The sequence below is a fragment of the Momordica charantia genome, assembly GCF_013281855.1.
Source record: "Momordica charantia cultivar OHB3-1 chromosome 7 unlocalized genomic scaffold, Mcharantia_2.0 BLBB01000007.1, whole genome shotgun sequence".
Lineage (NCBI taxonomy): Eukaryota > Viridiplantae > Streptophyta > Magnoliopsida > Cucurbitales > Cucurbitaceae > Momordica > Momordica charantia.
This window is the reverse complement of record NW_028275165.1, coordinates 19772790-19785061: the sequence shown is the minus strand read 5'-3', so window position 1 is coordinate 19785061 and position 12272 is coordinate 19772790. Positions and strand designations below refer to the sequence as shown.

The 12272-nt window shown below is 37.0% G+C and overlaps 2 protein-coding genes and 1 pseudogene across 2 annotated transcripts; 1 reads left to right on the top strand and 2 right to left on the bottom strand.

Annotated features, from left to right (window-relative positions):
* Positions 1 to 40: 40 nt before the first annotated feature.
* Positions 41 to 2926, bottom strand: LOC111009859 (RING/U-box superfamily protein). The gene is made up of 5 exons (XM_022283088.2): positions 2566 to 2926; positions 2219 to 2362; positions 2041 to 2098; positions 1544 to 1785; positions 41 to 858 (listed from the first exon to the last, which is right to left on the bottom strand). The coding sequence occupies exons 1-5, from the start codon at positions 2910 to 2912 to the stop codon at positions 789 to 791; spliced, it is 861 nt and encodes a 286-aa protein (XP_022138780.1). The 5' UTR covers positions 2913 to 2926; the 3' UTR covers positions 41 to 788.
* Positions 2927 to 3773: 847 nt separating this feature from the next.
* Positions 3774 to 10350, top strand: APC7 (tetratricopeptide repeat (TPR)-containing protein). The gene is made up of 18 exons (XM_022283097.2): positions 3774 to 3950; positions 4080 to 4148; positions 4298 to 4348; positions 4446 to 4580; positions 4758 to 4820; positions 5047 to 5162; positions 5742 to 5826; positions 6405 to 6464; positions 6903 to 6948; positions 7160 to 7233; positions 7664 to 7714; positions 7789 to 7989; positions 8061 to 8105; positions 8212 to 8305; positions 8473 to 8618; positions 8719 to 8948; positions 9535 to 9595; positions 9708 to 10350. Exons 1-18 carry the CDS (start codon positions 3882 to 3884, stop codon positions 9792 to 9794), a joined length of 1683 nt encoding a protein of 560 aa, XP_022138789.1. The 5' UTR covers positions 3774 to 3881; the 3' UTR covers positions 9795 to 10350.
* LOC111009835 (monothiol glutaredoxin-S2 pseudogene) lies at positions 10215 to 11281 on the bottom strand (annotated as a pseudogene).
* Positions 11282 to 12272: the final 991 nt, after the last annotated feature.

Here is a 12272-nt window from a genome sequence, read left to right as displayed (position 1 = left end):
AAAACAACTCCACCTGTTAAATTTACGAGACAGTAAGGAATTAAAAAATATACTCACTCGGATTATAAATATCAAACACAGGCTACATAAATTCAATGTAAACAAATCAGTTTTGAACTGACACAAACACAAATTTCTCAACATGAACTTATTGAAATCATAAGTAAAATAACAAACCCTAAATTTTTACTAGCAAGCAATGAGCCAATTTCAACACTCTTGGGTTATTCCACAGGGATGATCCATCCATCAAAACCCTACCTTCAAACCAGTCAGTCTTCAAGTTCCTTTCTTCAACTTCATGCTACAAAAAACGACTCGGTCGAGGTTGGAGCAACAACTCCAATCTGTCTGTCGTTAGAAAAACCACTCCACAAGCATAGAGGAATCAATACAAAACACAAACAGAATCTTCTCTTCTTCCTCCAATGAATTGTAGTTCGAATGGAGACTATTTAGTCACTAATGTTACCCGACGTGCGGGTAGTGACGCGTTAACTAACACCTCCATCCTAGATAGACATGTCAAACTAACACATCCGACCTGGATACCTTGAATACCGTCTTTAAAATCCTCAGCAGCAGCAGAGATGTCTTAGTCTTACAACGTGGTTCTTTCATCCAGTTCGGTGTAAGAATAGAAAATTGCATCCCAGCCGCGACTCTCACCCCTTCCTAGCTAAAACATTTTCTTAATATTAATGTCAATTCATTTCATAAATAAACAGCAACCAACAGGAGAGAGTACTGAGTACAAAATATTTCTTCAAACAGAATCTTCTCTTCAATTAATCCACGGTTCTATATTCAACCACTGAATCATACTCTTCCATGCGTAACGAACTTCCTGCAAAACATCTGAGAACAAAATTTCTAAATAAAAATAACTGCAGAAATACTATTCCGATAATGGGGACATATTACTCATTAGCTAAGACATTTGTTTGGTTGGCAGGAAACTCTCATAGGTACAGCCATCATACGAATTGTTGATAGGGGGTTGAAGGCAAGCAATGGTTTACTGGTTTAGGCTTGAGTTTGAACTAGTGGAATTAGTTGAGTTGGGAACAAAAGGCACAAAGGTTTGCGGACATGTTCAGAGTAGAGTGAAAGATATTGAAATTTTTTTGGTAAAAAAAACAATTTCGTTGATGTATGAAATTACAAAGGAGGCCCAAAAGAGGGATTACAAAAAGCTTTTCCAGCTATATAGTAAAGATGTAAAGCCATAATTGTGGAAAAGGGGAGCATTTACACCACGATATGACAAAAAAAAAACAAAAGATTCAAAAACCCGATTGAAAGATAACCCTTTTCCGTTGAAGATACGATATTGGAAATTTACTTATAATCAGCTGAGTTTCAACTTAGGGTCAGATATTAATGCTCTCACAATCTCTGGTTTCCAATTCTTGGGTATTGTTAAGGAATCTAGAGGTGAACAAGCCCTTAGTACTTCTACTTCTGTGTGTGGGCTACCAAAAATCTTTAGATGCATCATAGACGAGGAATCAAATTATTCAACAGTTAATGAGTCATGTACCTTAATTCATGCCAAAACAAGTCAGTTTTTTCATAAAGGAAGGGATGCAGCGCCAAAAGAAAGTCATCCTCGGGATTAAGCTGCGAGGAAGGAGCTTCAAGTCTCGAGACAAATAGTGAGGTAACCAGATGAACAATTATAGTTGGATCTGGGTCCTCAAGGATGGCTTGCAACTCTCTCTGAATCCATGGTTTAATCTTCTCTAGTATTGCTTCTTTAGCTCCATGACTTCCTGATATGTTCTATTTAAACGTCACAAACACAGCATTAGAAGAACCAAATCAACAGAATTGAACCCAATGAGAAATTATAAATTGTGCACCCAAAGAGAAAATGAAATCAATTATTATAAACTGTGCAAGTAGGCAATCTGCAATGTATTTGATTAAAAAACAAGTGTCCAATTCAATTTCGAAGCAAGGAATTGGCCCCCAAAGCTGTATATGAGGTAATGAAATTCTATATAAACGTAATTGCTAGAGGATTAAAATGCATACCAGTTCTGCACCGCATCTGACCGAAGATGGAACAGCTTGTATATGTCGGTTGTATATGCTTTGTCAAATCATAACCCAACAGAAAATTAGCAACAAATATTCGAGCTCTAACTCTAGAACATGGGCAAAAAATGTGAGAACCGTAAAATCCAACCAGAGAAATAAACGTAGAAGATACCTTGCTCGCCATTGAAGTTTTCGCTGGGCAATAACGTCAGCTGGTACAGGTTCTGACCCTCGCCGTCCAAACGATCGCCGCCATGTCAGTGGTATTTCCGACCGTCTAACTCTATTTAATTCGTTCCTCGCTCTCTGAAGAAGCCTACATCAAAGTAGGAGAACAAATATAGCTTCAAGTTCAATGTTCAATCTAATTCTTGCTTGAAACTGCCTACTGCGTGCAGTTCTCCGGGAACTGAAGAGAGCAAAGAAAATATAGTTCCATCTTCGCTTCAATGTTCAAATTCCAGCAGAAAATGTCAATTCGAAAACATGATGCCATAAAAGACGTATCAGAAAACTCACCTGCGACTGTCAATCCGGGAGGATCCGACTCCAGTATTGAGCTTATCGACACAATTCAAGGTTGGCAAATGTTCTTTGCGGAAGCTTGATGATGAGAAATTGATTTTGGAGAACCATGACTCGAATTGAGCGTTGCAGAGAGGGCAAGTCCGCTTCAAAGTGCTCCATTTGCGAATGCATTCTACGCAATAGGCGTGGATACAAGATGTAAGCACGGCGGTGGTACAATCCTGCAATTCTCTGAGGCAAATTGGGCAGGTTTCCCCACAGATTGCCGGCGAAATTACCTTAGATACGAAGTTTTCGCGGTTGAGCTTTCGCCGCGGTTCCCGGGTTGCAGGCTTCATGATTTCCTCCTGCACTAAACCGTGCTAAAGAGTTGAAGAAGAACTATCTTTCTGGGCCTAAAGTAATTATTGGGCCGTTTTTGGGCCTTCTTCAAACGTGATTTCGGCCCAGTTTTACCGGGAGAGTTCTGGGCCCAAAATGTCCGTATGGTTGTTGGGCCAGTTTTTGGGCCTACTTTCAAACAAAATGTGGGCAAGGCCCAGATACGACTTCCATCTAAGGTACTTAGAGCAGGTGGGACGAAGAAGGCTTTTCCGTCTTCGTCCTGGTCCTCGCCCTCCATTTAATTTCTATCTCGGAGAAAATTCCCACAAAATGATCATCTTGTTCAATCTGAAATTCCATCTCTTATTTGGTTTTTGGTATTGGTTGTTGGAGCTCTCCGATCATTATTTCTGGGACGATGTCAGAGAGACAAGGAAACGTGTCAAGACAGTGGACACCAAGATTACAACTCAATTTTGGCTTTTGGCTATGATTATGGTGGAGATTTCCGGCAAGAAATTCACGAACTCCCTGCAGGAATTATTTGTTATTTATTATTTTTTAAAATAAAATTTCAATTAAATATTAAAAAATTATAATTAAATACTCATAAATCCTCGTTTACAAGTTATATCATCCTCATTTAAAAGACATTCTTAAATCACCTACTAGGAAAAATACAATAGTTTTCTTAGTTCAATTACGGCACTGGGAAGACATTTCTAAATTGGGCCGTAATTACGTCTTCCCAATGCCGTGATCGGGGTTTATGGGCCCGATGCGATCAGTATGATGGAATATCGGGCCGTATCTTGGGCTTTTTTCAAACGTGATAGCGGTTCAGTGCAGTCATCCCGGGGGGGGGGGGGGGGGGGGGGGGGTTGCGAGGGAAGGGAGAGCAGGTTCTGTTGAGGTTTCAGTGACAGCAAATTTGGTTCAAATTTTGGTGTTGTTTTTCCGAACTAAGAACTGCTGAGAAAAAAATGGAGGTTCCAAAGGATCAAATCTCCACTCTTCTCGACCATGGACTCCACAGTTCAGCTCAAATGCTGGTAAGCTTTCGCTCTCTCTCGCCACTTGAATTCACTCACTCAACACACGAACAACCAAACTCGCGTTCTACAAATTCGGGATTGGAGATCGGATTCAATCTGTTCTGTGATATTTCTTATCTTGTTCAGGGTTGCTTTCTTGTTTCATCCCCAGCTGCTAACGCAGAATCCAGTCCTCACCTCAAGTCAGAGAGTTTGGTTTGTAGTTTTTAATTCGTTTTTCAATTTTGATGTTTTTGGAATACTTGTTTCATCTTTAGTTGCATCATTGTTTTGAATATACAACTTCTCCACTCTAGTCCATCTTCTAGTTGGACCCTTTTTTGACTATTTTTCTTATTTTCTAGGTCCTTCTTGGGGATTCTTTATTTCGGGAAAGGGAGTATCGAAGAGCGATCGTAAGTGTTTCAGTTGATTAGGTGTTATTCGTTTCATGATTAGTTTTGTGTTAAAATATGTTTTTGTTTTTGTTGTCTTTTTTGTATTACTTGGCAGCATACTTACAAGCAAGCATTACAATACTATAAGATTGTTCCTAAACCGAATTCAACTACTACTAGAAGTTCTTTGCAGTCAAACAGGTCTTCTTCTCCAAATTCTTTTAATGTATCGGCCATTAATGAAAATGAGGTAGACTGAATTTTTTTTCTCCTGAGATATGGTTCAATTATTTTTATGCACTTATTATGTCGGTTATTTTCCCTTGGTCAGTTTGTTTGTTTTTAAAATTTTACATCTTTAATAACTTGTCGTTTAGGGTATTCCTTTTCTCTTCATATTATGCCTTTGATATTGTTTCTACGGCAGGTGAAGTTTAAAATTGCGTCCTGTTATTGTGCATTAAGTGACAACAGAGCAGCCCTTGTAGAGGTCTCTCTCTCTATCTCTCTTTCTCACACAGACACACATAACTATTTCAACTAACACATAAACAGGAAAGAAATTTTTGTTGGTTGGGAAATTATGAACTGTGAAGTGTGAACATTCTAAAATAAAATTTCATATGAAAGTTATGTTGCAAACTAGAGTTATTGTTGCTTTGAATTTTGTACGTCTTCCTACTTGATGTCAAACTTTTGTCAGTATTACCTTGCAGATGGAGGGAGTTCCAAGTAAAGCAAGAAATTTGCAAATGAATCTTTTAATGGGAAAGCTTTATAGATATGCCAGACATAACCGTGCTGCTATTGCATATTACAAGGAGTGCTTAAGGTTTGTCAGTGGAAGTTAATTGCACTGTCCTTTGCTCATTTCATACATGGGACCTTGGTTTTAAGGTTATGAATAATTTAATGTTAAGGACAGTTTGGGATACTATTATTTGATGGTCAGAGACAAATTGAAAGCTAAGCAGTGGTAACTTTAGGAAATTTTTAGCGAAAAAATATTGATGTCTCTTACATTACTTGTAATTAGTAATATGTGGAAGTATCAACGAGGTCAATTATTTTACCATTGTCATAACCTTACTTGAACAAGATTTGTTCCATGGTTGTATAACTGTGTCAAGTTCTAACTATTTTCCCATTATCTTTTATTCTTACCTTAACATATTAACTGTTTTGGTGTTGGGTTTTCTTAATAATAGAAGACCAATGGTTTTTTTTTCTTTTCTTATTTGGATCCTGCACCATTGAAAATTAAACTCGGACTGCTGACAAAATAACTTCCCTGCCCGTTGTTTATTCAGCTTACTGATTATGATTTATGTGCTTGTTGAACAAAATTATAGTACTTTCTCCCCTTATAAAAATTTGCATTCACGCTATTCTAATACTTATTTTTTGACAGACATTGCCCTTATGTGTTTGAAGCAATTATAGCTTTAGCTGAACTTGGTGCTACGTCCAAGGATATTATTTTATTGTTTCCTCAGGTTTGTCTGCCAAATATATTGATAAAAAAATTTAAGCATCAATTGAATTTAGGAACACGTAATTCTTAATTTACAGTTACATCTTTGTTGGAAATTGCTGTTCCATGTAGTAGTCCTGTCAGTATTAGTATGTCCATTTCTAGAGTTGGGTTTCAGAAGTTGCTGACCACTATGCTTAAAGATAGATTTTACAAGGTGTCAAAACATGGCAGTCCGTTCTCTTGGTTTTAAGTCTCTTAGTTTTTCTTCAACTGATTGCTTAGTTTCTGAATGAGCATAACCCATGCATTGGCTTGTATTGCCATATTCGTTGTCAAACTTGTGGGAAACCCCGCACCTTGGATAATGCCTACAAAGATTCTTATGCTGTTTCCAAAAGATTATCTTGTAATGTTGGTGTAACTCCAATAATTAATCTACCGATGAGAATGAAGTGACGAGTTTGATTTATATATTTAACAAAGATAACTTGCATCAAAATTTCATGCTATTCATGTCTAACTGTGATTTTTGTTTATAGCAATTTTAACATCATTTTGCGTTTCCCCCCGTTTGATTTCTCTTGAATTTGATTTCAGACTCCAAATAGAAGTGGCAAAACTCCTTTTGATCACTTTGATTCAAATCGCTGGCTGCCAGTAAGTGTTTGAAAAGATAAGCTAGTAACTATCTTCTACCTTTGATCCTTCTACCTGTTGATTTGCTTAATCAGATAGCTTCTGATCCAAGTAGGCTGTTAAGCTATGCGTGTGTGAGTTTGGAAGCAAACTTCCATTAAATAAACAGAACTGAATGCCAAATTATTACTACCTCTTGTTAGCCAGACAGTAATTGGATTCCAGTTAATTGATATAACATGCTTCCAAACTCAAATCTAGCGTATTCCATAGTTTATTTTACCGAGTCATTTTGAACGTAATGTGCTGGATGCAATCTGACCTATTGATCATGAGAAAGTTCAAAATTGGATTTAATAGTTTCGCTTGTATTTCTTTTCCCATTACCTTTTGAAAGCTCTCTGTGTTTTTTTTTTTAAATAAAAATGTTAATTTTAATTTTTTTTTCCTTTTCTGTAGCGCTATGTTGAGGCCCAGTGCTGCATCGCTTCAAATGATTATAAAGGTAAAAATGCTATCTTCTTGTCTGAGCTAGCATCATTTATGTTGAGGTCCAGAGGTTAAACCTTGTAATGATACATTATGATGCATAACTTATGTGACCTTGTGTCCTGTAGACACTAGCTTTTATCCATCCTCCACTTATGCAAATGATATACAACAGACAGACTAACTCTCTCACTTCTCTCTGTATTTTTTTTTTTTGACACGTGCAGGTGGTTTGGAGCTGTTTTTGGATCTGTTGCAACGGTTTCCCAATAATATCCACCTGTTACTTGAAATTGCGAAGGTGAGTTCTGTGATGACAAATCTGAGATTATTGATGTACAATCTATGACGACCCTTTCCCATAAACGTATTCTTGGTTCACTGTGAAACGGAATGTTGAAGCTACATGAAGTTTCTCACCTTTCTCTGTTTTAAAGTGGAGGTAGCTTATGTTACTCAAGGGAGAAAAAGATCCTTAATTGTTTTTGAAGTGGGTTTTACATCACGTAATGTGTGTGTTGTCTTTCATTTTTCTCATATTCTGTTTTTACTCATTGAATTTTGATGTTCTGAGGCCTCAAGATCTTTTCAAGGCTTTAGTTGAACTATGTCTTTTCAACTATTGGTGCCTCATATTTTATTTGACTATATGGAATGATGTTTTGAACACGGCAAGTAGAAAAGAAAATTTTGTTACCTTTCTTCCACCTGACTCGCAACTATGTGTTCAGGTTGAAGCCATCATAGGAAAAAATGATGAGGCCATCTTGAATTTTGAGAAGGTAATAAGAAATTTCAGTACAACTATGATAATGATAAACTGCATTTGTCCCTCAACGACTTATTATTTTTACAGGCACGATCAATTGATCCATATGTTGTAACATATATGGATGAATATGCAATGCTTCTCAAGATAAAGTCTGATTATTCAATGCTAAACAAGTTAGTCCATGACTTGTTAAATATTGATCCTACAAGACCAGAAGTTTTTGTAGCTTTGTCTGTATTGTGGGAAACGAAAGATGAGAGGGGAGCTTTGTCTTATGCTGAGAAGGTTCATTATCGAAATAGAGCTCTGAGATTTCTTTTATTTTCTATATTTACTAACATTCTGCTAATATTCAGAGCATCCGAATTGACGAGAGGCACATAATGGGTTTCATCATGAAGGTACTTGTTAATTTTCTATCTTGGGAAAGTAAACGTTTGCAAAGAGACCAGAATAGGGTGCTTAACAGAATATCAATGATCTCAATTTTCTAGTTTCTATTTTCAGGGAAATCTGTTATTAGCCATGAAGCAGCCAGAAGCAGCTGTTAGTGCTTTTAGGAATGCTCAGGAATTGAGACCTGATATTCGTTCATATCAAGGTGCAACTTTTAAGGAGAAAATTTTATACACTGCTATACAGCTCTCAAAGTGACATTCATTTATTATAGATGTTTTGCATTTATCAATGTAATGCAACTGTCGGAAAACGGATGTTGTCATCGGAGATGCTTAACTTTCAAATGGTTGTGAACTCACTTTGCTGCAGGTTTGGTTCAATCTTATCTGGCTCTGTCTAAAATAAAAGAGGCATTATATGCCGCCCGGGAGGCAATGAAAGCGATGCCTCAATCTGCTAAGGCTCTGAAATTGGTTGGAGATGTACATGCCAGTAACTCAAGTGGTAGAGAGAAGGTACACGTCATTAAGATTTGTCCTGTGGTAATTCAGATCTTTAGAGAATGTCAGTAGCAAATAGATTTCACATGTGGATCTGGCATCAAATTTTTTTTAGGCCAAGAAGTTTTACGAGTCAGCTCTTAGGCTGGAACCCGGTTACCTTGGAGCGGCGCTAGCACTTGCGGAGCTCCATGTTATTGAAGGCCGAAACGGGGACGCTGTATCTTTACTGGAGAGGTATCTCAAGGACTGGGCTGATGATTCTCTTCACGTGAAACTAGCTCAAGTATTTGCCGCCACAAATATGCTGCAAGAGGCTTTATCTCATTATCAAGCTGCATTAAGGTGAAACCTTATGTACCATGCTTTCAGTTCCCAATTAAGAAAAAAAGTAAAGGGCTTAGAGGAAATAAGTTCGGTAAAAGGCTTAAAGGAAATAAGTTCGAATTATGTTGTCTCTTACCAAAGATTTAACATCCAACCAATTCTTTTGGTTTTGCGATTAATCGAGATTTGCACATGCGAGCCAAACACTCCTAAATCATTGCATAGAAACTAAGTTGGAAAAATAGAAACCATTATGGCTAATGACTTTATGGATCTCAAATAGATTTCTTTCCACACCCTCAATTCTCATTAGTAATGCACATTTTCCAAAAAAATAGTTCCTCCAGAATCCAATTAACAGCAACGAGCATCCGTTAACAAAAATAAAAATAAATCTGCTTTGAAGGTGTTGTGTTTCTTTAATGAAACAGGCTTGTTTCTAGACGTTTAATCTACACTTCTTGTGACGTCATTTTCTGAATCTTTTATCAACTTGTATATATTTATCTTCTGGTTTCTTGCTTTTGGAGTGGTATTATTGAATATTGACGATTACCTTCCTTCATAGATCATGTATTTATTTGGTTTATTAATCATACAACAGGATGAATCCCCAGAATGAAGCTGCAAAGAAAGGTCTTGAACGCTTAGAGAAACAAATGAAGGTCTGCCTTGAGCTTAAACTTCTTCAGTATCTGTCTTAACTCTGAATGCTTTATTCAGAAAAGCTCGTTGAAATGTATTTCCTCTGAAACTCAAAACTCATTAATGTTGCAGGGAGTGGATCCCGATGCACCTGAAGATGACGAAGACAATGAGGTGGATGATGCTGATGGAGACCAAGAAGAAACTGAACTTTTATGAGTAACAACTCACCCTCAATGTTTTCTTTTACGAGTAACGATCCACCCCAATGTTTCCATTGAAGAGTAAATAGTAACTCGTACGTGTGCCCATATGAAATTTGGAGATACTGCAAAGCTGGTTTTGGAAACGTCGTATCGTATTGTGACCCATTATTTTCAAATTTGCATTAGAAAGAACTGCAGTATGTAGTCATAGCAATTCGAGCTAATCTCTCCCAAATGAAAAAGTCTTACCTCGTCGAGATCGACTGGAAAAAAGTTGGCAGAATGGTCTACAAAGATGTTTCAATTGAGTAGCTGCCTGCAGAAGAGTTGTTTTTGCAGGAAGATGATGCTATGCAATCTGTCGTACGTGTTTGACTGTGGAAATGTAACATGTATGTATTAGTTTTTAGGTGATGAAGTGGGAAATGAAGAGTTTTTTTTTTTTTTTTGTAACTTTATTATGTACACAAAGATGTTTGATTGTATTCACTATTCAGGTAGAAACCTGTTTATACATTTGTGTAACTTTATGATCCTTTTTTTAATGTCAAGACAGGAAATGTTTTTTATTTTCAAAGTTTGTCATATTACTTTACTTGTTTAAACAAACTTTAATGAACCAAGTATTCTCTCTCTCTTTCTCGATCTAACACGCACACACACGCGCACGTACAGAAGAAAGTCCATCTCTCTCTCACTCACACACAAAAACAAGTTGGGTTGTTAGTGATCCATAGGTAGCTAGAGATTCGGTTTAGTTTTTAAACCTTTGAACTTTATTATTAGATAAAACCAAAACATATCATTACATTGACGATTGAAGTTAGACACACAAAACACAAAACATGCAGGTGGAGATCATTTGGTTTAGTTCTTATAGCCTCTTGAACTTATATATTTATTATTAGATAAACCAAAACATTACATTATACATTACATTGAAGTCACCAAAAAAGGACTTACACAAGACTTTTCAAGTAAACTCTCTATGCCATTTCGTCCAATATATACCTATGGTTAAGTAAATTCTTGGCTATACCGTCAAGTTACATCTATAGGTAGTAGTTAAGTACAAAGGCAGGCATGTTTAGACCCACAAAGCGCCCGCCTTCCGCAGCATCGGAATCAAGTTCCGCTTAAGGTGAAGGCTCATAACTTCATTGGCCCCACCAACCAGTTCCCCGCCAATGAACACCGCTGGCACGGCGGGATTGCATCCGATCCGAGTGAGAGCCTGCTCGATCTCTTTCCCTCGGGGAAGCTCATCGAGCTCGTACACGGTCGGGTTAACTCCAAAATCGCACAAGAGCGTCTTGATGGAGTGGCTCATGCAGCAAGAGTTCTTGCTGAAGACCACCACTGGCCTGTCTGCCACCAACTTGCTCACAGCACTCTCCATATTCTCAAAGTTAAAGCCTCAAACTTGAGATTGTGAAAGCACAAAACAAAAGGGAGAGAGAAGTTAGAATATAATGTGGATGAATGGAAGTGAGGAATGAAGTGGGAAATGGGGATATTTATAAGGGAATTGTGAGGAGAGAGGGAGATATTTGGAGGAGCTGGAAACTTCGAAGCCACTCCTTTGAAGGGGTTTGAAATCAAGAGCTTCGAATCTTTGCATATTTATGTGAAGAAAAAACAACAACAAACGTGTCCTTCTCCTTTGTACGGTTTCCATATAACGACTCTTCAGTACTTGTAAATTCCTTTTACAATCAGATCACATCCCTTTTTCCACCCTGCAACTATTCTCTCTCTCTCTTTCTCATTGTTAGGGATGTAGCCAAACAACGACTCTCCGTGAAACAACGATCTCACAGCTTGAGATCAAGGCACGAAAAAAAGAAGAGACCTGTAAAAAAAACTATAAAAATTCAAAAAAAAAAAATAAGGACAACACCAAACCAACAATCGAACAAAAACATCAAAGACTAAAAAAACGAGCAGACTCTAATAGATTTTGTGATCTAGACTAAACACTATCTCACTAGGTGGTAGTACGAGCATAAACATTACTTTGAACAAGTTGTAAAAACTACCACCAAATACCACTAAGCTCTCTATCGTCCGTCCTTGGCTTTGATATAAGATGCAATGCTTTTCTTTTGGTTTTACCAGGGTATATACCTATGATCTTTTTCTTATCTAACCAATATGAAACATTAGTCGCGTTTCCAACACTCATAAATTTAATAACATGAGTCTTTTGTTTTTATGATGATAATTTTTCTTTTCTTATTTGATTGTGTACGTTTATGAATAAGAACGATACTTAAATATTTAAGTATAAACACTCATCTTCATGTAAGTCATCAATCATTTTGTTTCAAGCATCATGCTGACCAATAAGTATCTAAATATTTTTCTTTGAATAATGTGAGTTGAGTCAGTAAAATAACTCTTTTTTTAAAAAAAAAATATGTTGGATTATCATCCATTTATCTTTTTTTTTAATACAACAAATTGGAAATATGAGGTTTCAACTTCCGAC